The sequence below is a fragment of the Choloepus didactylus genome, chromosome 5 (assembly GCF_015220235.1).
Source record: "Choloepus didactylus isolate mChoDid1 chromosome 5, mChoDid1.pri, whole genome shotgun sequence".
NCBI lineage: Eukaryota > Metazoa > Chordata > Mammalia > Pilosa > Megalonychidae > Choloepus > Choloepus didactylus.
This window is the reverse complement of record NC_051311.1, coordinates 55,852,618-55,879,405: the sequence shown is the minus strand read 5'-3', so window position 1 is coordinate 55,879,405 and position 26,788 is coordinate 55,852,618. Positions and strand designations below refer to the sequence as shown.

At 33.3% G+C, this 26,788-nt stretch overlaps 1 protein-coding gene across 1 annotated transcript in view; it reads right to left on the bottom strand.

Moving 5' to 3' along the window:
* CNOT4 (CCR4-NOT transcription complex subunit 4) overlaps positions 1-26,788 on the bottom strand; it is a 186,300-nt gene that overhangs the window by 15,329 nt on the left and 144,183 nt on the right. The window contains 4 exon segments of the mRNA XM_037836099.1: positions 12,321-12,551; positions 12,554-12,814; positions 16,049-16,298; positions 18,319-18,376. Coding sequence (XP_037692027.1) covers positions 12,321-12,551; positions 12,554-12,814; positions 16,049-16,298; positions 18,319-18,376 — 800 coding nt within the window.

Genomic DNA, 26,788 nt, shown 5'->3' with positions numbered 1-26,788 from the left:
CTAAGGGGCTCTACTACAATGGCTAATCTAGTGCCTAATACAGTACTGTTTATCATGTCAGTACACAGATGGGGCAGAATGGGCCCCAAGATCGTCACAATTCATAATATCTGCATAAACCTTCTGAATCATTGCGAAATTCCCAAAATAAAGAAGAATTAACTTAAAAATTCAAATCTCAACAGAGTACTTTGTTCTCTCCGGTACAAGTATGAACACCAAAAATGTTATCAACATATAAAAGACTTGGAACTTTTAATGTAGTATGCAATTTTCTGCAATTAAATCTTATTGAATGAGATAGATAAATTAGAGTTCCTTGCCTTTTTTTGGGGGTGACATGAAGGTATAAAAGTCCCTTGACCCAGAAGCTTAAGCTGAAGTGCAGAAATATGAAATATTTTTTGACTTTCAGTTTAGTGGTATAATACATCTAGACACAGCTATTACCACATACCCTTAATAACGGAAGGGTCAAAATTCTAACACCAAAGAGTGGATTATTCATTCTACTATTGTAACATTGAGATAACTGAAGAAAGGTACTGGGTTCTTTAAAGGCTTTATAAATTACAGTGTATGAAAAAAAATCTTTTGAGGTGCTGCTTTGCAACAGAGGGCAGAGTAGTGAGTCTGAGTACTAAACATGAACTGAAACAACAAAACTTGTGAAAAGCAAGGTATGTTCCAGGGTCATTTTGGAGCTTCCAGGAACCTTTAGAATAACTGTAAGTCTGTGAAGTGGACTAGCAACACACACAGTAGAGTCTAGAGTTGTCGTAGGACGTGTGGTCTGGAGTTTCAAGCTATTTCATGGAACTTTGGCATACTTCAGTCTAATTCTCAAATGGCTTAAACACAGACTTGCATTCAGTTCCATGTACCTAAAAGGTGCAAATTAGATTATTATGAAATTCAAATCCAGGGTAGACTCTCTAAAAGACTATGAAAAACAGGATTCTCTTTAATGAATCTTGAATTCTCAGTTTGATTCTTTGGAAATAGCTCCTGACAAAAGCTACTGTGACCAGAAATAGAAAGGTTACTAAGAATACTACCCCTGGCAGCAAATCACAGGACAGTAAGGAGATCCAAGGAGCAGTAGTTTCTTAATCCATCAGTATGGTTTCACAAACACAGTATCCTTAAGCAATGATTTGAACAAAGCATTACCTCCTTTAATTGTCACATCTGATATCTCAGCTGACATATATGGAAACAAGTCCAGTGAGTTAAAAAATATTTATATTGTTAGGAAACTCAGGTTGCTTCCAAACTGGGACTTCTGCTGTAAACTGAATAAGGAGGAATATATATATATACATATATATACACACACATATATACATACATATATATCTCCACCTCTGTTCCACTATATCTTCAGTAATTTTTCTAGAGGTCAGATCCTAAGTATTCAAAAGCTAAGGACCATGAGGTTAGGTCAATAATTTGTAGATTTGTATCTATTTACATAGTATATTCTCTTTTGGGGAACACTGTAAAAGTATTTTTATACACTGTTAGGATAAAATTCTTACTCTTCTCTACTTTTCACTCAAATGATCCTATTTCCTAAATAAATAAAGCGGAATGGCCTAGTCCAACTAAGTAAGAGACACTTTCACAATGTAGGTAGAAAATTCTTTCCTGTTTGTATGTGAGCTTGGGAGAAGCTAGCTCATACCTGTAATATAGACTCCTCAACCATCAGACTCATCAGGGTCCATACCTACTCCCTCTGTCCAAAACTTTTACATTATAATTAACATTTATACCAATAACTCAGACTCTGGGGTTACTTACACATCTCTCATTTCAATTCTGTCTTTTCCCAGACCTTCCCCACTTTGCTTCCATGTCCTCCTACTGTGTTTTTGTGGAAAGAATGTTCATTCCATTGTGGAAGTTTTCCTTTGCATCATTTTCTCTTCAACTTACAGGCAACCTGACCCAGGATTCATGAGGCAGTGCCACCCTTTCTACAATTCTCTCTTATATACTACCTCCTACTCTCAATAAAAGACTGTAGGAAAAGGGAACAGAGAAGAGCCCATAGGGGATAAAAAGCTAGGCTTCTTTTTAACCCCCATCTCTAATGCTAGAACTACTCGCCTTTCTGTGGTTCTCACTCATCATTCAGTATTCATCACACTGACCACATCTCCTTAACTGCCATTCCTTTAACAACACTCTATCTGTTCTTTATTCTTATCAAAATCTAAAATCACTGAACTCCAACCTCACTCACACCACTGGTTCTTTCCTGTCTCAATGGACTACTCCCTGTTGTTGACCATTAAGATTAGGCATTTCAATATTGTTTTCTCTAATATATTCATGTCCTTTTCCTCTTCACTTTCTAAGCAAACTAAATTATTTGCTTTTTCTACTCCTCATGCTTTGTGTGGAAACATAAGAACATAAAAACATACAAATTTGGACTCTAAACTTTAAAAATGTTACCCTTTTCTTTACTCAGCAATTCTTTAGTTTCTTCTCAATGCACTTCTAGGCTTATTTTCACAGGATATTTTAAAAATCTTTCCTCACAGGATTCCAACTGCTCTTTCACCCCCATTCTCAAATGATAATGCATCCTAATAATTACTGGTATTAAATGAGCTCTTTCATCTATTCTCCCTTTTTTTAAAATATCACTTTCTCTTTCCTGTATCTTCTCAATCTTACAAATCACAGAGAAAGATATAACCTACCTCTCTAAAGCTATTAAATATACAATCTTATCTCAAGAGCTTCTCTCCTCTAACCACCTGAAGAAATTGGCTATCCTGCAGGATTAACCTATCTCTGCTTCAGGAATGTTAATCTTTTCCTCTCAATTGGCTCTATATGCTCTGCCTTCAAATATTTAAGTCTCTTCCTTATCTTAAAGCAATGCCTTCTAAGATCTACCATCCATGTAGTTAACATCTTTTCTCTTCCCTGTTCTTGCCAATTGTCTTAAATAAGTAGTCAGTGATTGCTGCAACTATGTCCTTGACATTTCCTCATTAATCCCAGGAATCTAGCTTTCATCTGTACCTTTTTTACGGAAGTTACATTTTTAAAGGTCACCACAGACCTAGGCAAAACCCAAAGGCCTTTTCTCAGATCTCATGTTTCTGGCTTCTAATTCATAATTTCTTACTGCTCTAGTCCAGGCCAACATTATTATTTGGACTGGCCAGCAATGGCATACTGGAAATGCTTTCTAACTGATCTTAATTTCAAACTCACTATACCATATTAATCTTCTTAAAATGTTACAATCACATTACATCCTTGCCATGGAACCTATAGTTCTCTACCACTGACCACATCAACATGAAGACTAAACTGTTCTTAGTTTTCAAGGCTTTAGCACACATATCCCAGTTAACCTATATGATCCATATACTTCAGACAAGTCCATCTGCTTCCTGTCCTTCTCTTCTAACCCTTACCCAGGCTAATTTTGGCCTCTAGTCCTTTATTCAATGTTAATTTAATTTAATGGCTTCCCCTTCCCATCATCTAAATTCAAGCCATTCTTCAAAGTCAGAGTCCCACTGTCTTTTTATTAAACCTTTTCCCAAACCAGCTAATAATAACTTCTTTCTCTCTTATTTTTACTTTTGTATCAGCATAGTGTCTGATTTGTTGAGTAAACATTTCATATGGGAATACTTATATATATTATTGCCATTTATCCAGCCTGAGGAGACACATAGTAGGTACTCATTCAGATAAAAAGACTGAGAGGAGAGAGAGAGCACTAAGGAGAGATGGAACAGCTTGAAACCAGATAATCTGACTTTGGCCATATTTAATAAAGACACAGTTGATCATTATTTGGAGTTATCACCTCTGTATAAGACAATCAAAAAGAAAAAGTTACTGTATTTTCAATTGTATGATATCTATCTCTTAAATCCAATTAAGCAGATTTGGAAAACTTCATAATCAAAGAAACAATAATATTAAAAGTCTTTCAAACTTAACATAGGATAGAATGTTTCCCAGTTAATATAACATATAGATAACATGGTAGTCTTCATTTTGTTAGACTTCAATGCTCTGCAATTTGCCCTTTTCTCTTCTGGCTTTCTGAGGTAATCCCTGGGTGAGAGTACATTCCTATGGACCTGTGTCACAGAAGACAGCTCTGGCAGTCTTGAAGGGGCTTGGAATACTGTACAAATAGGAGCCATTATCAATTGAAAGGTATACAGGGTAAATTAAAGTAGTTTTCATTTACAAGAGCACAAATATAGACAACTCATTTCCCAGTACACTAAGTAAAAACTAAGAGTTATAAGCATTCACACACGATTGAGAAACTTAAAATAATGAATGTATGTCTTTTCTATTAAGATTTTTTCACCCCCTCAATTGTCATATATTTTAAATCTAACATTTGTTTTAAATGCTTGTTTATTTAATACTTCTTGTTGCCACTGACAGATTACTGAGGGATGAATAATGAAATAAGTCTGGACTGCTATAGATGCTCTTGTAGTTAAAATGTATCAAGAGCAGATATTACAGAAATTATCTGAAATAAAATTGTCACTAGACTGTTATCCTTGATGACAGGGTCTGTATTTTATTCAGCCTTGTATCCCTCAAGACCTAGCCATTACACAGAATAGGTACCCAACTATTTAATTAATGCTTTGTTGAAATATGGGGCGAGTATACCAAAGCACCACCTGGAAAAAACTGCAACAATAGAACGAAAAGGAAATCATTATTAATCAGAAAATATTTTCTAATGGAAAATAGAGAAAAGAGGCACTTGACATTCAACTATCACTCAAATAATTCTGTGTAGTACTCCATTTCTTATAGTGGCACTGAAAACATTTCAAGGCAACAGATCTTAACTTTTTTTTGGGGGCAGGGGAGGGGGGGAGAACCAAACCCTTTACAAATCTAACAACTTTGGATCTTTCCCTCAGATACAAATGTATATGCATACTAAACATAAACCCACAATTGCATGTAATTTCAGAGAGTACTGGACTCCAGGTTAAAAATCCCTGTTTTAAGGAAAAGATTAGCCATTTTAAAAAGTTAAGGATGTAAAAGCATATAAAGCTTCCCTTGTGTATGATAGATCAATCATGCAGGAATATATCAAAATCTAACTTGAAGTTTTTTATAAAATTCTAATTCTTTATCATCATTTGGTTTCATCAATTTGCTTGCTATGCATAGTAATGCTTTCTTTTATGTGTTGTGTAATTTTTTTCTGTATGCCAGTGTAAAATTAATAGCTATGACTTTAAAATTTCAGTTTTTTAAAAGCATAATATACGAACTAGCAAGTAAGCAAAAAAGGTGAGGTTTATTATTCTTAGGTTACAAGGACTAGGAATTACAAAGTTGGCTAAAGGGTAACCTTTAACCATTTTATACATAAATTTGTATGTTGAAGCCTAATTGCCCAAGAAGCATCTTCCTGATTTACGGTGTGCCTAGAAACGGGGAGGGAGAAGAAACAGACAGGAAGACAGTTTGGGGATTTTATTCATGGCTCTGACAAGTCTGGGAAAACTAAAAAAGTGAATAAATGGGAGCTAACCACCTGCTTATGGCTTTGTAAGAAGATCCCAGAGATTAAACGACTTTGCAATGAAGACTGGAGAAAGCTATGAGTTGGTAAGCATCATTACAGAGTTCATTAACAAAAGCCTATGAGCTTGATATCTATCTGCAGGAGACATTACATGGATGTCTTGGCCTTTTATAGTAAAAGTGAAACCATAGTGAAATTAAGTGATGATAAAAGACATGTTTAATAACTCAACAGTATTTTATTTCTAATTTCTTATAATCTTGTTCTAAATAGAAATTAGAGACTAACCTGCTGAATTTTCCAAAAATAATTTCATTAGCTTCATGACTGGCTTTCTCTGTACCCTCAGTTAACCAAATCTAAAGATATCTAAGAATAGATTTTAGCTTCCCCCACTATACCTCAGGACAAAGCCATTTAATTTGCTGCATAAAATATAATAGAAAGTAATCTGCTTTTATACAGAAAGGCCATTGTGAATATTCTAATTCAAATATGACATTAAGTATTATCTCCAAATGAAGGTGTTTTAAAAATTATTATTTTAAATCTCCAGGCTTCTTTTTCAGTATTCATATTATTCCGTAATATTTTTAACAAATTGAGGTATACATCTATAACAACTGTTTTTTGAATCTCAAGAGGAGATCTGACTTTCCCTCTCCTCCAAGAATGCTTAATTTAGGCAGAATATAATCATGCTGTCTAAATGAGCTTTTGTCTACTGCTCAGAACTAAGTTCAATTTATTTTCTTTATCAGTTTTAAAACTATTTCAAGAAATTCTGGATTATCCAAAACCTCACCTCACATTATGTCCTAATAAAATACTCTACTATTCTCTATGATTAACTAAAGTATTGCAACTTAAGCGGCCTAACTTGAGAAGATCCCCAATCTCTTCTCTTCCCCTTAGTCTCATTCTGGTCTGGTACTTGTAATATAGTCTTATTATCACATTTTAATTATTAAAGAATGAAATTTCCAAACTTATATCCCACAGATTACTACCGTTTGTTAAAAAAAAAAAAAAAAGTTATACTCCCACAGTTGCTTCTCACATACAATGTTTACCCCATAGTCAAGTTTCTGATAAATCAACAATAAACTGAAATTCTTTTTTTGAGGCATTTCCTGGTATACTAGGCAGTGCATTAGAAAAGAAATTATATTGCATTTGAACTACAATAATTATCTTTTAACTTATCTATGTATAATTAACAACCATTTAAACAGAAAGTGCAAATGTGCAAATCAGAGAGAACAAAAACAGTTTCTAAACATGTAATGTATAATATAGGATATAAATCCATACAACTAAAACAATTGCTGACAACATCCTTCTGAGCATTAAATGACACCACCAATTTGGTTTTATATGTACACTTTCTTCTCAAAAATCCAACAGACATTATCTTAATTTTCAAATTCTTCAGGAATAGACTAGAATATTACCATTTTTTCACAGATCAGTAAAAGCAAGGAACTCCATTGTTACCTTTGTATATTTTTAGTAACAGAGCCAAAATAAGAACAATTCTAGCTAATCTCATCTGGGATCTTAATTAGTACTGCAAATTTACTTGTATGAGTTAAAAATAATATCACTCATGAGAAACAATGCCAAAATGCTAATAAATAATGTTAAAGGCCTAATGAAGAAATAACTTCAGCAACTATGAGATAACACACTAGTTGTAGGCATGAGGAACGTTTATATTGGCTCTTTGGGTATATACATTAAATGCAAAATCAGAAAGGAATCATGCAAAAATCCGGTTGCCCATGCAAGCACCCAGAGTCTAATCCTTCTCCTCTCAGTTCTGTTGTCAGGCCACAGTAGTGTGGAGACTTGTAGGGCTGCTGTCCTTGTTTGTAATGAATGGGAAGAGGCTGACAGTGGCATGGTCGAAACCTTCACCCTCTTCTTCCCCTGTGGAAAAGTCAGTCATGGTCTAGTTAGGGTGACTAGATTTGTTAAACAGTCCCTTTAAAAATGTTTCAATACTTGGATAATGATACATATATAAAATACATGCTTAATGGTTGGAATCTAGGTGTGAAACAAAACATGAATTTTAAATATAAGCTTATCAAGTAGTTATACTTGAAAACACTCTTTAATTTTAATATTATGTTAGAGATCAGAACAAATATAATAGATTTAGGATATAAATATATGGGTAGAAAAAAAAGAAGCCCAGGAAAGCCATTCTTTTCCAAGTCAACTGGATCCCTTAAAAATGCAGACTTACAGAAGGTAAAAAAACTGATTTTTTAAAAGGAAAAAATACTAATCCATGTTTTAAAAGCAGAAGAATATGTGTATTAGAAAATTTGAGATCATAGACATATAAGTATTGTTATTAAATAATATAGCATCTGAAATTCAATTGTACTTTTGATGTAATCAGAAATAGTAAAATGCTAATACAATGATCCAATTGACTGAAATTGAGATGACTACTTCTAGGTCAAGAACTATACATGAAATGAGATCAGTTCTACGTATAAATGACAATTATTAGCAATAAGTGACTTGTTTCACATATGACTCAAAATTCAATCAAGTCACTGCTAAAATAGCTAATTCAGAAAAGAAAATTGAAAGAAAAATGCCCTTTAATAAGTAAACTTTGAATTGACAAAACCATGAAAAAAATCCTATGCACTTTCAAATATTTCCCTACGTATACCTTGAAAGAAGAATAATTACAGACTTAAGTCTACTAGTTTCTAAATAATTTTTTAGCATTATGGAATAAAAACATCTTGCCAAATTAATTCTTTGAAAAACGAATCTGCAAAAACTGTATTTGGAAAGATAGCTTAACCGACAAAGTGAGGAAAAGTCTTTCAATACTTAAAAACAGGTTATTCCTGATTGGCAAAGATCCTATAGACTCCAAGTACATAGCAAGGAACAAATTTAGAGGAGAGTACTTGGTGAAAACACGGTATTAATGAGGACTAATGAAGAGACTGATTTTCATCAAGTCAATAACCTTCATTCTATTTCTTAACCATAGGCCATATTTCTCAGCTAGGCCAATTGTCTCATAGACAGATACTGCTGATAAAAAGAGACTGCAACTGTGTGAGAGCAAAAATCAATTACTATGGGAAGAAAGCCAAGTTAAAGCACAAGCCAGTGATCTTCACTTACGAAGGAGAGTATCAATGTTGCAGTGGAAAAACATTCCAGTTACTGAATTTGAGATCAGAGTTCTTATTCTAATTCTACTACTAATTGAATGTGTGACCTTTAGCAAATTATTTAACCTTTCTGGAACACAACTATGCCCTTCATAAAATGAAGGAGTTGGACAAGATAAGTCAGTTTTGAGAACAAAGGTACATGATTCCAGTAATAAAAAAAAGATCTGATGGACTTGCTATAACTGCACACAAAGTTTTCTCTCAAGAATATTTTAGCTCAAAAGTCCTTCTAAACTTAGCAAACTGGATGTGCAGCCCAGAAAATGCTGCTTAAAAGATTTTACTTACTTAAGTAAACAACTAATTTTAAGCACTTAAAATGCTTTCAATTAGACAAAAGAAATGAAAGCCACATTCCTATCAAACCTCTGGCAACTGTCCTTCCCATGATAGGTTTCAGATATACCAAGCTTTAAGAATTAACTGAAACAAACCAAAAACAAAAATTTAAATACAAATATATAATAATATAGACACGGTATCTGTATGATATGTATGTGATTGCCACCTCAGGATATTTTTTCTTCAAGTCAGGGACCCTATTTTGCTCTACATTAGCTAAAGAATAAATAGATGTGCTTTTCCCAGTATAGAATGTTTAAAATATTGTCTAAGCATATGTCAAAAGTCTCACTGAAACAGCACGTACTCCAGGTTGCTGAAGTATTTAATGAACAGCTACTATGTGTAAGGTACCATGGCAATCATTAGGGGATACAAAATTGAATCCCTTTCAATAGTTCAACTCAAGCTGCAACTAAGTTACAACTGGGGGAAGGACGGGTGGCAGATATGAGCTAGGTATTAAATTGCTTCAAATTAGACACAGTTAAGATGTACACAGTTTTCCAGATTTTTACTTTGTCATTACTAATTATCACTGAAAATCCTAAATCATCTGGCTCCAATTATACTATTCTGCTTTGAGGCTCAGCAGTTTCCTGAGGTATCTATCAAATATTTAACAGCAATGAGAGGATTCTAGTGTGACTGTTGATAACAATTTCAAATATTTTGGTACCTTAAAAGTAAAATTTCTCTACTCATCAGAGTCTTAAAAATAATCTAACTGGTGAATTTAACAAGTCACCAGTTAAATAACACGCAGGTATGCATAGCCCAAAATTGAAAAATCTGAAATAACAAACTTTCCCCAATGACTTCTCCCCAAAATACAAATGATTCAGAACTTAAATTGGTGACTTAATTCTTAGAATTTCTGAAAAAGTTTTTAATGCTCTACAGTTGAAGTATTACGTGTTAAACACACACACACACACACACACACACGCATGCACAAAGATTGGATCACAATTTAATGCCACATTTTTTTTTCCATAAAAGTCTCTACTTTTGATGAAGATTTCAAATGACTAATATGAGGATAACCCTACATTCACAAATCAGTGATTTCTCATTAGCACTGGGGCATTTCCAGAATAACTACTGGTTTCAAATATTCGGGTTGAAACTGCTCTTCTGTGCTAATATGATGACTATGATACTGGAAGAACAGATAATTTATCGGAGATAGTCATGTAGTAAATCAAATAAAAGTACAAAATGAAGACAATTAAGAACTAAGAGTTCCACAAAGGCATCATACTCCCTATCATATCAAGTCCACACTGTTTTGCCCAGCTGTCAGAGTTCCTACATTTTCTCATCCATTACATCATACAAAATAAGATGTACCTCCTATTATAGAAGGCAGTACTACTACTTCTTGAATGACATACTCATTCCTGCCTCCATGTCTTTATTCAGGAGGCTACCATCAACATAAAAGGCATTTCTCTTGCCCTTCTATCAATCAAAATCCAAGAGGCCATAGTCGATTCCTACTTCCTCAATGAAGTCTCCCCAACAATTATAGGCTACATTGATGTTTCCCAGATTCCAGTATCTTATCATTACCACTTTCATACATGTTTTAATTTTATCTCTTTAACTACAATATAAAGTTCCTGGAAAGAATATATATATTATATACTTCTTTTGTATTCTTCCACGTCCCTACTCATTATTGGGCAAACAGGAACCCAAGTACTCATTTTAATTGGTTTACTTTATTTTCAAATGTTTAAAATATTTAAAGGAACTTAACCTTAACTTTCTAATGTTATACTCAGTTACTAGATACACTACTAGCAATTAAAATACCATGTTTCTAAATGATTAAAACAGAACAAAATGAAACAAAAATACACTCTAATAATACTGTCTTGAATGGAAGGGAAAAAAAGTATCAGAACAAGTGAATATCATATAGAAAAAGGATTGAAAAATGCCACTCTGGATTACCTACCAACTACCATAATCAAATGAAGAAATATCATGAATCTATCAATGTGTAATCACTACCTTAGGTGCTTCTAAGCTTATGTAAATTAATTTCACTGTATCGTAAGTAAGCTAACTTCACTGTAACAACGGTCACAAACTATACTCTCTAATACTACAAATGCAATGTTGTTTGGTCACAAGGGAATAGAGCCAAAGAATTTTGATGGAACTCTGCAAATTCATTATCAGTCTGCTAAAAACCACAAAATGAATGTCTTCCTGGTAATAGCACATTATTACAAGAACATTGTGCCGTACCATATCTTAAGGCCATGACAAGAATAAAGATAAATTATATGAGTTATGCAACAGAGTGAGGGACTATTCTATTCTCCTCAGAGAATCAGGAGAGGAACAACTCTTTTTTTTCTCCCACACATCTCTGAAGCTCAAACTAAATGAGACCACTATAATAAGAAAGATTTCCTTAGATATAGAAGACACTTGATCTAGAAAATGTTATGGGATCTTAAGACCCAAGCTCTGAAACCTTCAAGGGCAGCAGTCCAAAACCAGAAGTCTTATGTTATCAATCTATAGGAACCTAACATTTTTCCCCAGAAATAAAAATATGACAGACCAAAGAGAGACATCTCTCTCCTTGAACAATTTTTCACAAAAAAATATATTTGTGCATATAGATTTGTGAAACATTAATAATGAAAGTTTTCAAATATTAAGTTCTTTATTAATATTTAGCACAGTTTTGATATATGTGTATGTGCATGTATCAAAGTAAGTAATTGTCAAATGTGGTTAGAATGGCTTTGTCCCTCACGCTCTCACTAATTACCATCTTAAAAAAATTTTTTTGAATCAGTTTAAGAATGCAAAATCAGAATTTTTACCGCAGTGTTGAACTCTAAAGCACCATAATTTCAGAGTTCCTATTTTCTTTTACTCTTTGCATTTATATGACACATGAAAGTTTGGTAACTATCCTATTTAGTAAGATGCTTCCAAACAATAACTAGGATAATACTCCACCATCCTTATAAAGCTCACTATTACAAGGCATCCATCCAATTAACATTTCTTTAGATTGTGATAATAACCTTAATTTTTGACCCCACATAAATTTCCAAGACTAACAATAAGTACTCTAACTTTGTTATTTGATAATTTTTCCCTACCCACCCAACAACTTGAAGGCATGAGTTATTCCAATTCTCAAAGGTTTTAAATGAACCTACCTGCTATAGGGATCCCTCCCAGACCTGTGTTGTGCTGTGGCGGGAGATTCAAGTCCAAGAAATTACTATTTGAGGTGGGGTTTGCTGTGTGGTTCAAGTGCATGATGCTATTGCGTGGAAAGGCCATCCAAGGATAGCGGGCTGCCTGGCCTGGAAAACTGAATGAATTATAAACCGCTCGGTGCTGCTGAAATTGAGGGAACCTCTGTGGCAAGACTGAAAAGGTAGTATGAGAGAGTTGGCATTTGTAGGTGCAGCAGGATGCAGGAATCCAGAGCCTGGACCTTTGGCGGTTGTAGTGTGTGCAGAGTTCTGAAGAGATGTGGGTGAAAGGGAAGGTTGGTCTTGGACTGACAGTTCCTTCTCAATCAGGTCTGCTAAGGCTTTTCGAGTGACATCAAAGGGATCAAAACCCAAGTCATCCTCTGGTTGTTTAGAAGAACCAAAGCCAAATGCTGCTTGCCAGTCTGTAGAGGACGATACTGGAATTGTTTCTGATAGGAGGAAAATTAAAGTTAATATAAAATACATAACTCACTTTCATACTTAATGGGTATCTACACAAGTGCAAGTTAAAGCTATCATTTTACAAGATAAAATCAAATATATGCATAATTTGTATGATTTCTTAGTACATTAAGATGGTGTAATTAAAAAAAGGCCTCATACTTTAAGTAATAATTTTATTCTTGTTACAAATTTCAAAAGTTGAATTAGATAGAATGATTTCTGCTAATCACTTGATACCCAAATTATATTGAGCCATTTATAATAAAAACCCAGAATAATTCATTCAAATGAATTAAAGTAATAATAAATACAATGTAATGGATTTCAATTAGTAAAGCTTTTTAAAAATGTAACAAGACAAAGTACAAAAAATTTTGAAAATATGATTTATATAGTGCTAAAAAAATTTGATGTAATTTAATGAAAACAGTACCTATTCATATTAATCCTTATAATTAAAAAAAATTTCTGCCTCCTTGGGTGCCGCTTCATGCCATCCTTCATATTAGTAACTAATAAGTTAATTATAATAAATAAAATGGAAATGATTCAAAAATGCTGAAACACAACTTTCACTAATAAATAACTTACCTCAATGTAGCTGGGGGAAAAATTTTAAGTCAAACTATACAAACATAAATATCATTAAAATGGTTAAGCCTTCAATGCTTCTCAGAGGAATGAACTTTTTATTATTGAGTAAAATGGGGACATAACCTTTGATTTCTGTAGAAACCTGTTTTTTAACATCCTAATTTCTAGATCATACAACAAATTATCTAATTATCTTATTCTATGCAGTGTAAACTATTTCCACTTCTCTGAGAAAGAGAGTAAGGAGAAAAAAGGAATAAAAATATATCCACCAATGGGTTTCATGCTAGTCTGTCAACAATATGTTAACAGTATAATTGCTGGCATCCAGAATGGAAAGGAAGGAGTAAAACTATCACTATTTGCTTTTGCAGATGACATGATCCTATATATAAACAATCCCGAAGAATCCACAAGAAAGCCACTAGAGCTAACAAATGAATTAATAAGCAAAGTTACAGGGTGCAAGACAAACACACAAAATCAGTTGTTTCTATATACCAGCAATATGTAAAGGACATTGGAACAATCCAAAAAAGAAATCCAGAACACATTTTCATTTAAAATAACAACTTAAAGAACAAAACATCAAGGAATAAATTAAATGAGGATGCAATTGACTCGTACATGGAAAACTACAAAGCACTGATGAAAATATTAAAGAAGACTAAATAAATGGAAACACATTCCTTGTGCATGTATTGGAAGATTTAATATTGTTAAGAGGTCAATATTATCTAAAGTGATTTCAGGCTCAATGCAATCCCAATTAAATTTCCAACAGCATTTTTTGCAGAAATGGAAAAGCCAATCATCAAATTAATATGGAATTGCAAGGGGCCCTGAATAACCAAAACCTTCTTGAAAAAAGAAGGAAAAGTTGGAGGAGTCAAACTTCCTGATTTCAAAACTTACAATAAAACTACAGTAATCAAAACAGTATGGTACTGGCAAAAGACAGACAGAACAGAATTGAGAGGAAAGAAACAAACCCAGATATCTATGGCCAAATGGTTTTAGGCAAGGGTGTCAATTCCATTCAACAGAGAAAGAATAGTCTCTTCAACAAATGTGGCTGGAAAAATGGGATAGCCTCACGCTGAAGAAAGAAATTGGACCCCTACATCATACTGTAAAAATCTACATCATTTTACATGCATAAAAAAATCAACTCAAAAAGGATCAAGGACCTAAATATAAAAGGTAAAACTATAAAACTCTTCGAAGAAAAGACCTTGTGTTAGGCAACTGGTTCTTAGATATGGTACCATAAGCACGAGCAACAAAAGATAAATATGACTTTATCAAAACAGAAAACTTTGTGTTTCAGAGGACTTTATCAATAAGGTAAAAAGACAACCTACAAAATAGAAGACAATATTTGGAAACTGTATATATGATAAAGGTTTAATATCCAGAATATATATAGAACTCCTAGAACTCAACCACCATGAGACGAAAAAATGGGCAAAGGACTTGAATGGACATTTCTCCAACAAAGATAAACAGGCTATAAGAACATGAAAAGATTCTCAACATCATTAACCATCAGAAAAATGCAAATCAATGTGTGTCTTATATTGTAGAACATGGGGGACTTAGAGATAGACAGCAGCTAGTGAAGGGGGAATGATAATCTAATAAGAACAGACAAGATATTGAGGGTGATCTTAATGGCTGAGCATTAATGGGAATGCTCAGTGGTGACTATGGTTCATTAATTTCCTTTTGGTATGGTAGGAATATATTGGAAGGAATGATGTTATTTCAGGATATTTGTTTTTCCCATTGCTTTGCTTTGTTTGGAAATGTTTTTTTTTATTTGATAAAGTAATTTTAAAATAAAAAAAGTCAAAAGCAATGAGATACCACTTTACTCCCACTAGGCTGGCTATTATTTAAAAAATAGAAAACAAGTGCAGACAGAATGTCGAGAAATAGGAACCCGTGCACATTGTTGGCGGGGAGGTAAAATGGTGCAGCCACTGTGGAAAACAGTTTGGTGGTTCCTCAGAAGGTTAAACACAGAACTACAATATGACCCAGCAATTCCACTTTTAGGTATATATCCCAAAGAACTGAAAGCAGAGACTCAAAAAGACATTTGCACACCAATGTTCACTGGCATATTCACAACTGCCAAAAGATGGAGGCAACCCAAGTGTCCAGCAACAGATGAATGGATAGACAAAATGTGGTATACACATACAATGGAATATTATTCAGCTGTGAAAAGGAACAAAGTTTGATACATGCTGCAACATGGAAGAAAACATCAGGTTGACTGAAACAAGCCAGATACAAAAAGGAAAATACTGTATGATGAAAATACTGTATGATGGTACTGATATGAAATATCTAGAATAAGCAAATTCATTAAGACAGAAAGATCATGGGGACTAAGGGCTGGTGGCAAGGGGAAGAAAAGTCACTACTTAAAGGGTAGACAGCTTCTATTTTGGGTGATGAAAAAGTTTTAAGAATAGCAGATGGTGATGGTAACACAACTTTGTTAACAGTAATTAATGCCACTGAATTATACACTTAAAAATGGTTAAAATGGCAGATTTTATGTATGTTACCACAATAAAAGAGTATAATTATTAACACTATTGGTTATATACCTGATGTGAAGAGGCTCTGTGGTTCTGGTGCTGTGGGCCAGTCACTGGATGTCTGTGGGGAGCTGGGAAAAGGAGGAAGCCCACTTGGGATAGGGTTGGGGTGGCGAAAGTTGTCTGAGAATAGCGACTGTGACTCCGTTACTGCCCCTTCAAAAGGAGACCGTGCACTGTGATTGGATGAACTGATGGGGATGACTGGATTGGATTTTGATAAACCAGGTGGTGGTGAAGGTGTATCACTGTTAGATATCTAAATAAAATAGGAAAAGAAAATTATGATCAATACTAGTTTATATATTTTAATAAGCCACCATAAAACAGGTCTGCAACTAAGTGTATTAAAATAGTGGTCTTCAAACAATGGTCCTTGAAGATTTTTTAATGCGAGAAAGAATTCTCAGAAAATTAATTAGTTCATCAACTTATATATGTATTCTTTTCTAAAACTGATTTGCCTGAAAAGCACTAAGCTAGTCTCCTTTCCTTGTACAACCTTACTCCTCTCACTTTACAAAGAAAAGAATACTTCTCACTCTCTAGAATCTACTTATGGTATTTTGCCCAAGAGTGAAAACTTTCCAGGGCCAAACAAAAAACTGTTGCATATATCTGAATTGCTGAAAAGAGAGCGAGTGACTCTAATGACTGGATCCTTTTACAAATGAGGTAATCCCCAATATTTTTTTCCAACCAAATTATTGGAAGATCTAATCAAGTTGTTCTCAGAGAGATCATTAAAAATAATTTTATTATAAATCTTTACATGATTTTTAGGTACTTAATTCAGAAGTTCAAAGATTTGACTGATAATGATATAATAATAATCCTTCCATCTTCTTATTTATAAGAACAAGATGTCTCAGCACTTACATTGAGAAAAATGAAAAACATGACTAGGGTTGCTGCTGTATTTTGTCTCATTCTACAAATAGGTGATATTTATCTGGTGATACAAGAAAACTAATTTTAAATGGCCCTATCCATGTCATTAAGAGATGCATTTCAACATAATTTTAGTATTTAAGTGTAGTGATTTAATTTTTATCAAAATCTATATTTAACGTGATTTTGGTCAACAACAGTACTGATAAAAATTCAGAAGAAAAAACTGTAAGGCCTTGTGACACAAAAACATTTTTAATTCAAAATTTACGTAATTATTTTTGTTTGAGAGACGTATATGCCTTTTAAGCATAAACAAATTACATTAAGATAAAATTCTGCAATGGCAGTAGGAATGAAATTATGAGTTGAAGGAGAAAAAGGTATGATGTAATTTTTCTGATTGTTAAAGAAAGGTTTGTGTATTTCTTTAAAAATTGGATGATGGGGATCAAAACACTATAGTGTTTAAATTTCTTAGATACTTTTTAAAAAGTAATATAGCAACTGTATTTTAAAATGCCAATATTTGCACTATGCTTGACATTACATCCTTTGTGACTCCTTTTACCTTATTATGAAAAAAAATTTTAATGTCAATTTAAAATGTGCAAGGAGATATACAGATTTTCAAATTCTTTTATGGAATTTGTGAGCAGAACTTTGAAAAACATTGTATTTGAAATCTTTCCTTTACAAACACAGGGAAAATTGGCCATTCTTTATGGAAGAGATTAGAATTACATTTATTTTATCAATGTAATAAAATGTGTACAAATTTAAGCAATTTAAAAACTAGCAAAAAAATGTTCCCTGAATACCTAGATAAGAGGACACAGCGCTTGCTCTAAAAGTCAGGACCTTATTTGGAATACCATTTTGATGTAACCTTCAACAGTTTAACTATTTGGTTTATTATTTCAAAGCCAATAGTCATTCGAAGGAAGTAAAAAGGAAAACTGTTAGGGGTAAATACACTGATGGAAAAAGAAAATTAAAGTTGACAGCAAGGGACAAGGGGAGAGTGTGGAAGGAACAACCTTAAAAAGCAAGGACTCAGAAGCCATGCTAGTCCAGGACCATTTGGTATAGGGTCAAAAAAACCAACAACATCAACAGACTAAGGATACTGATATATTAACTAATACACAGTACAAATAATAAATGACCATAATGATAACTGAGTCATTGAGGAAGGGTTAAATTATGTTGCATATATTTGTAGAGGAAAAGGAGACTAATTATAACATATTTTAAAAAGGTGTCCACTGTATTTAAATCGTTTCAGTATAAAGGTATTTTTCACCAGCTACAAAATTTATTTATATAGAAACACCTTGTTTCAGTGTACAGAAGATAAATGGAGTAGTACAGTATCAAATTCTTACCTGCTGGGAATTATCACCATTCCCTATACTGAGAGAATCTGAAGGTTTGTCAATGGGGCTGCAAACAGAAAACAAACCAAAAACAAACAAACAAAAATAAAGTCATTCTCACAATAACAACAAAACTCCCCTAAACCTCCCCAAAACAGAAACTTAGCATCTTAAACATTTATTGAGGCTAAGACACTTCGAGAATACAAAGAAGTATAAGATAAAATCCCTGCCCTTAAGGAATTTACATTTTAGTTAGATTCTCCAAAACCAATGGTTGAAATACTAGCTTATGAAAAAGAAGCCATTTTGCATACATATGGATACTACTCCAATTAACAGGGCAAAAGTCCAATCCAACATTTAGTTTTGTGCATTTGATAAACCCATTTCCCATTACAGTTTTTGGAATAATACCATCCCATTTTTCTAGGGGTTTGAAAGAAAGGCATAAAAGACCCTGAATGTTCTCTACACGTTCTTAAGAGCAATACATTTCTTTTACTACTTCAATATTCTAATTACAAGACTAGAGAAGGCATATGTGTGTACATATACATACATACTTGAGAAAAGAAACAAACTTTTGAGTAAACTGATACTCTTGAACAGAAACACTAAAATTTTATTTCCATATAGAAAAAAATGCAGTACCACAGTAAAGTAAATCAGAATCACTAACTTCAAGTCCGTTTTAATTAGTATGACTTAAAAACAAAATAAAATCTCATAAGCATCACAACACTGACCTAGTGACACCATTTCTATAACTAACATAGCACATGAACAAGAGGTATTAGTATTAAAATGTGGTGTTCTGAACTTACAGCAAAAAATAAGATTACAAATTTATCAAAATTATTTATTCCTTAGAAATATATCCAAAGTCCTCAACATAATTAAAGAGACAATTTTGTGATACCTAATGTAGCTGCTCTAAAAAAAATTTAACAAGGGCTCATACTGTCTCTGAATCCCAGGTGTATCTTCTGTAGAGAAACTGCCAAATGCCCTTGATTCTGGCAAATAGTTCTCAAATTTACTTTAAGACCTTCTTTACTTCTTCTTATTTACTAGACAGCAATAAATCATCCAGTATTCCTGGATGTGTGGGTCATACAAATAATTTTAAGAAATATCTCTGAGACCACTAAGTTTAGAGATTCTGGGGAAAATAAAAGAGGTGAACACCAAAAAAATATTAGTCAGTGCCAACTATCAAATAAATGAACTCCTTAAATAATAAATGCCATAGGTCTTTAGAAGAAAGAGACGCTACCTCTAGTGGGGCAATTAGGGAAAGTTTCATAGGGGAGTTTAAATTTAAGCAAGTCCTTAAAAAGACTGACACATTTGGAGAAAAGGGAAAAGGATAGCATTCAATAGGTAGGAAACCACAAATGTGAAGGATCAAAAAGTCACAGGTAGGGTTGAGAGAGAAATAATTAGTTTGGCTAACATATAGGACGGTTTAACTAACAATGGGAAGTAAAGATAGAAAAATAGAGGCCAGACTCAAGAGGCCAATGGAAATTTTGAGCATAGAAATGACATAAACAAAGCAGTGTTTGAGAAAGATATAATCTGATGTTGGCAAGAAGAACAGACTAGAACATAATAGATAGTCCAAGATAAATATGCACTACTTGAAGAACAGGAATAAGGGCTTAAAGTTGAGAGGAAGCATAACAAAGAATTGAAAGAACGAAAACAACATATTAAAGAGAATTTCAGTATCTAGATCTTGGTTCATCTTCCTAGACACCATTATTAAAAAGCACTGAAAATACAGACAAGGTCAGTTTTGCTAATGACAAGGGCATTATATGAAAATATTGCATGAAGAATAAATCACAAGGATGTTTCTGAATTAAAACTAATTAGAAGAATTCATATCATCTTGTCCACCATCCCTGTTGTAGTTCAGAAGCAATGATTCATATCACATCACCTTATGCTTTACCTGGGAAAGTTTTATCAAAGATGCTTAAAAACTTCTAGATCAGTATCATCAATCCAAAGGTAGTTGCAAAAAAATCAGGATTGTGGCAGATACCAGTAAGCTTATTGTCTAGGTTCCATTCAGTTTTAGTATATTCTTTAATTTATTGTAACATTAATTAACAAATCCAAGAAATAATAAATGAAAAGCTTTAAAGAGGAAAAAAACAGCTAGAAATTATTTTGTTTTTTTTATGGGGACTATAAAAAGTCATTTATAGTTAATACTGTTTTTATAAGTGCAACTATCGTAACTGTAAAAGTAGAAGAGAAAGCTGGGAGTCTTTGCAAATACATGTCTAATAACCCCAATAGACAGAAAAAGCATATTTACAAATTTCAAGAATTCAGAGACTACTACAAACAGGTTAAGTTTTCACATCTCCACTGGCATCAGGTGTTGAGCTTCCTTCCTCATCAAGCTCTGTCTGCTTAAACTGCATTAAGATTAACAAATTTGTTTTACTTTCAATATCCACCCACCCTATTATGCCAAGAGGGTAACAGTTAAAAAAAAAAGGGAAAAAACTTTAATAAATACCACAGTACCTAATGAAGAGAGAAACCTACTCCAGGAAATGAACGATTTTCTTCAAGTCCCAATGATACTGACTATAAGTAGTTTGGATAAACGAAGATAAATTGCACAGGGCTTTTTTATTTAAAACAAACAAAAAGTTTCTTAAATTAACCTCTTTTTGCCACACTGAAAAAAATAACTTGCATTTTGAGGCAAAAGTTTTGTTTTCCATTTATTTTCAATAGTTAAGATTTTTGTTTAACAGCCATTTGTGCAGCACAAAGCAGTAGGGCAGAAGTTGGCCACTGAAGGGAAAAACAGGAAAAGATGCAGAAAAGTCAAGGTATAACAGTTTGGTTCTCTTGAACAAAAGCAAAGAACAGGAGATAATGTAATAAACTCAATCAAAGAATGAGAAAGGCAAAAACTGAAGTCTGACAACGATCTTTGAAAAGGCTAAAAATTGGACTACCTACAACTACAATTCACTCAAACAACCCATGGTCATTACGCTGACAGAAAAAGAAATCAAGACACTTGTAGTCCATAAGCACCACACAGTTGACTGAAAAGCACTAGATTTAAATAGGACTAAGAAGTACTAATAGGAAGTTAGGTCTCATAATACAATCAAGAATAACTTATCATAAATTTTGAGACTATTTCCAGAAGACAATGCTGTGTGTGTAAACCCCTGCAGATAAAAATCCTTAAATATGTTTTCATACAAATAGTCTAATTTTAAAAAAGTTCTAGTCCTAAACAGTTCCAAATCTCTGGTGAGATGACAGATTTCTGAAGAGTAAACATTTAAAAATTAACCCAAATAGTTGGAACCTAGTGCTACAGAGCTTTTCATAGGTATATAAAACATAAAGTATATATTCAAACTCCATCCCTGAAGATTGTGATTCAATTAGTCTAAGTTGAGACCCCTGGTACCTGATGATCATTTCTACAAAGTGAAGAGAAACATGGTGAAAAGGTAACCATCACATCAAGTCTGCTTAAAGTCTCTAAAATTACCAGGTTTCACAGCTAGAAGGAATGATTAAAATCTAGTTTAAATACTTTGTTTTACAAAATAAGAAACCAAAATTCAAAACCATCTCCAAATAGGTAGTCAGTGACACAACTGGGCCTCATATCGGATCTTCATAGGATCAGCCAAGTGTATGCTCTCCTCTACTTGCCCCAAAAGCAGTGCTTGAATTTTACTTCCTTAGTGGTGATGGTGACCAAGTGATTGAAAATAGTTGTGTAGCTCCTTTTTAAAACTGGCAACACAAAACAATTAATTATATAGGAGAAGCTTCAAAAAAACACACATCATTTTGGGGGGTAAGGGTGTGATAAAAATTGATGTGATTAATCAGTGATGGTGTTAATTTTTAGTTATCTTTTGGACACAGGGTAGAATTTAAATACAGATGTCAATATCATGAACATATCCAAATTTCACTGTCATATTACTATATATACAAATACATATTCACTTTGTTCCTAAATTAAATATTCCTGTATTTGTTTAGAATTCAGTTTAATTCTTTATGAATCTTAAAATTACTCTGAAACATATTTAAAAATGGTACTCTGAAATATACTTAGAAATTTTCTACCAAAAGGACATATTTGCCTTTACAGAATATATTTTATTTGATATAGGCTTCAAATTCGCATTAACATTTAAGTGTTACTTTGCTACTGAAAACATGGCCACATTTTAAGGAAGGAAAGTGACATGATTAGCTATAAATAGGGCAAGAAAAAAATTATCGACTGTATTTGAGCAAATTTGATTTTAGCAGGAATTTTCTTATAACCCAAGGACCTTCTTAACATGAATGAAAACAAAACGTTTTGATTTAACAAACAGGCAGCACAAAGAATAAATTATTAATATCAAAGTTGAAAGATGGACTTCCACTATACTAAACACATCACAGGATGTGACAATCTTTGAAAAACAGTGAGCAAAGTTTTCATTTATTAATTTTAATTTTGTGTTTCAGTAAGAGTTTAACTTTTTAAAAGATACCATATATTTAAATTGAATTTAGATATACAATTGCTAATTTGATGTGCCTTTTTTTTTAAATCATGTTTTATTATGGAATATAACATATATACATAGAAGTGATAATTTTCCAAGTGCAATTTAACAAGTAGTTAGCAAATTTCAAAGAATGTTATGGGTTACAGTTCCACAGCTTCAGTTATTTCCTTATTGTGAAATATAACATACATGCAAAAAGAAAATAATTTTCAAAGTACGATTTAACAAGTAGCTATATAGGAATTTCCAAAAATGTTATGAGTTACAGTACCACAGTTATTTCCTTATTGTGAAATGTAAAATATATACAGAAAGGTGGTAACTTTCAAATTACAATTTAACAAATAGCTATAGGGCAAATTTCAAAGAATGTTATGGGTTACAGTTCCACCATTTCAATTCTTCCCTTCTAGCTATTCTAATACTCTAGCAACTACGAAAAAGAAAATTATAGAGACTCATTATTCATAATCCTTTGTTAAATTCCATCTTGTCTGTTGCTACCCCTTCCTCTAGTTTAATAACTTTCCTAATCTTCAGGGATGTCTAGGGAGTGACCACCCTAACTTGTTCATGTTGAAAGGATGCCTTTTCCTCTATTCTAGGAAATAAGGGTACCAACAACCCTATCTCTTAACAGTCCCTCCCCCACACTCATTCACTCCATCCTTTGGAACAAATCCTTTAGACCAATGACTCTATATCTTTTTTGACAATATTCTTCTTGTATGGGGAAAAATACCCTAAGTCACTTATTAGTTTTCCACTGTGCACATGTATATCCAAATAAATATATGTATATATCCCAACAAAATGGGAAGGAAACTTCTTAAAGAGAATTAGGGAAAGAAACCTCAGAAAAATCTTAGAATTCACTAATTTTAATATAAATGTCAAATTTTAGCAAGCATTAATAACTCATCTGCTGTGGTAGGTTGAATTATTTACCCCAATAAACACATGTTCTTAATCTTAATTCACATTCCTGTGGTGAACCCACTATAAATAAAACTCCTTGAAGATGTTATTTTTAGTTAAGATGTGGCCCATCTGAATGAAAGTGGGTCTTAATCCATACTACTGGAGGTCTTATAAAGAGAAGGTCACAGGGGGAAATAGGAAGTCACTAGAAACCAGAAGAGAAAGAAGAGGACATTGCCATGTGATGGGAGGCAGACATCGGCCAGCAAATCCCAAGGACTGCTGGCAGCCAGCACCAGACCACTACAGATTTTGGGGGAGAAAGCAAGCCTTGCCAGTATCTTGATTTTGTATTCCTTTTCACCTTAAAATCATGAACCAATAAATTCCCATTGTTTAAACCAACCTCATTGTGTGGTATTTGTGAGAGAAGCCTGTCAAACTAAGACACCTATTTAGTTTCTTAGTAAGTAGCCCTCCACTTTATGCAAAAATAAAATCAAGGAACTGCAAGTCATTCATCCACTGATAAAAAAGGAAATGCCTTTCTGGGGATTCATTTTACAAAATGTAGGCCACCTCTCATGGCACTTGTCCTTACTTTAAGAATTACTGTTTTATAACCACTGCTGAATTCATTTCCAGTCTACCTGTGGGTATCAGCAGACCAGATTCCTCTATACCAATGCCTTATAAGTCATGGATCCTCTCTCCAGAAAAATGTGCACAAACAGAAAATTTCACACACAATTTCAGAGAGTTCACAGATATCCTGAAGCCAACCCAAGACTTACCAAGTTCAGCTTGAGACTATGTTCTACAAGTCTCTGGAACATACTTTTCCTGAATCTCAGGGGTTTACCAAATAATGACAGGGTAGAAGAAGAGAATTCATGCAGCGACCATTCTGATTCTGCTGAAAAAACAAGGTACTCTGACTATTCCTAGAGAATCGGTCAGAGCTTATACTTGATTTTCAGTAAGTCATATTTTTTAAAGATTTGCATTTTCTATTAGTGCAATAAATAATAAAAATCAACAGATTCTTACAGAAGTTTTTCATCTTTATCTCATTTTCTACTGTCACCAATCTGTGGTTTAAGGAAGATTTTGCTCAAAATACCATCAATCCCTTGAAATTTACAGACTGTCCACTATATTTATCTTATAATTATTCTGAGGTGATAAGCTCCAAAGATCTTCAGGCAAAACTACATTTATTTATGGCATAGTTTCATTTAATTGCATTTGTTTGATTCCTATTAAAGACTTCTTTGTCCTAAGAGTTTTTCAGAAGAATTTCCTATGTCACCTCTTCTAGACTAAATCATGGGAGAGTGGAAGTATGAGTAAAATGAGCTTGCGCTTTAAAGCATTAGAGACTTGGTCAGAATCTGGTCTGCCATTTATTTGTGTGGGATCCTGATAAATTTTTCAAACTCTCCGAGACTTAGTTTTCTTACCTGTAGTAAGGTAACAATGATATCTACCCACACAGAAGATTATATAAACACAGACGATCCCAGGTTTTTGTTCTACCCTCCCTTCACTTAAGTCTAAAGTCGGAAGTCTCCTTTCCTTCAATGGTGATTTGTTTGACTAAACCACAATAATGAGTCATAACCACTTACTTTGAGTGATCTGCCCCCAATTCCTGTAACTAGGCCTGTTCACTATTCTGGGCACAGCAGCCTACTTAGCTACTATTTCTTTCACAGTCTTCACTTGGTGTAATCCTTCTTGTAAAACTGACACTTGCTACATAAGAATGCCAAGAAAAGAGATAAAGGAACTCTTCTTTGAAGTTCTTTTTTCCTAAGGTTTAATCCTCAACTTTATCTCTCTTCAGTAGCACCATGGAAAGGGTAAATGCTCATCTTTCTAACTTAGCAAGACTCCCCCTGCCCCCCCACTGTGGGAAGAATTCTTATCTACAAATTCATTCCTATCACCTACTGGCTTTTTATGCCTACCCATCTACTGTCGTTCAATAGACTTCAGGAACCTGCATTAAACAAACAAACAAAAAAACAACCAAAAAACCTTCCTGTATCATGTACTTATGCAAAGCACAGATATCCATATCAAAATTTATTTGGTCCCAGCTGAGGTAGAGTAGCACTGGTTTGGGGAGAAATTATTAGTTCACTTGTTTTAAATCTTCCCTTTTCTTTTTTTCCCTCTACAACATGTGGTTCCTAGGACACTCCTCTTCCATTACCAAAACAGTTATGAATGTGCTCTCTGGATTACCTAGGACTATACTTTCTAATACAACAGTCAATAAAATGTTAAGAAAATCCATTAGTAACTGATCACAAAAAAAATAAAAAAATTAAAAAAAAATAAAGAAAAGCTAAGTGTTTGTTATAAATGCTGAACAGAAACTTGATAGATCCCAATATTCATTTCTGGATCAAAGGAAAAAAAAAACAATACATTAGGAATAGCAAGGAATAACACTTTTCTTCTCTAATTTTTAGCCCAGGGATAAGAGGAAGAGATAACAGTGGGTGATCCAAGACTATAAAACAGGAAAAAGACAAAAAAAAATCTTTCCCAAGAGGTAAGAAGACTTAAATTGGAAGGACTCAATGTTGTAGAATATCAGTTCTTCCAAAATTGATTAATAAATTCAATGTATTTCAAAATACAATTAGTTGACCAACTGAGGAAAGTTAGATTTTTAAACCTCACACAAAAGCTTCAAAAATCTAAATGTATTAAACACTTAAGAAAAAAACCAAACAATCATATACCACCCCAAAAACATAAAACAAAACCATACTTTTAACCACATAAAAACTGAAAACTTCAGTTTTTCAAGTAAAAATATACCACTTACAAAATTAAAACACAAAGATGAAATGAGAAAATATCTGCAACATTTATGATAGGCATAATATCCTTAACACAAAGAAAATCTTAAAAAATAGAAAGAAAAACATACAAATAAAACATGGGAGACCGAAAATTTCACT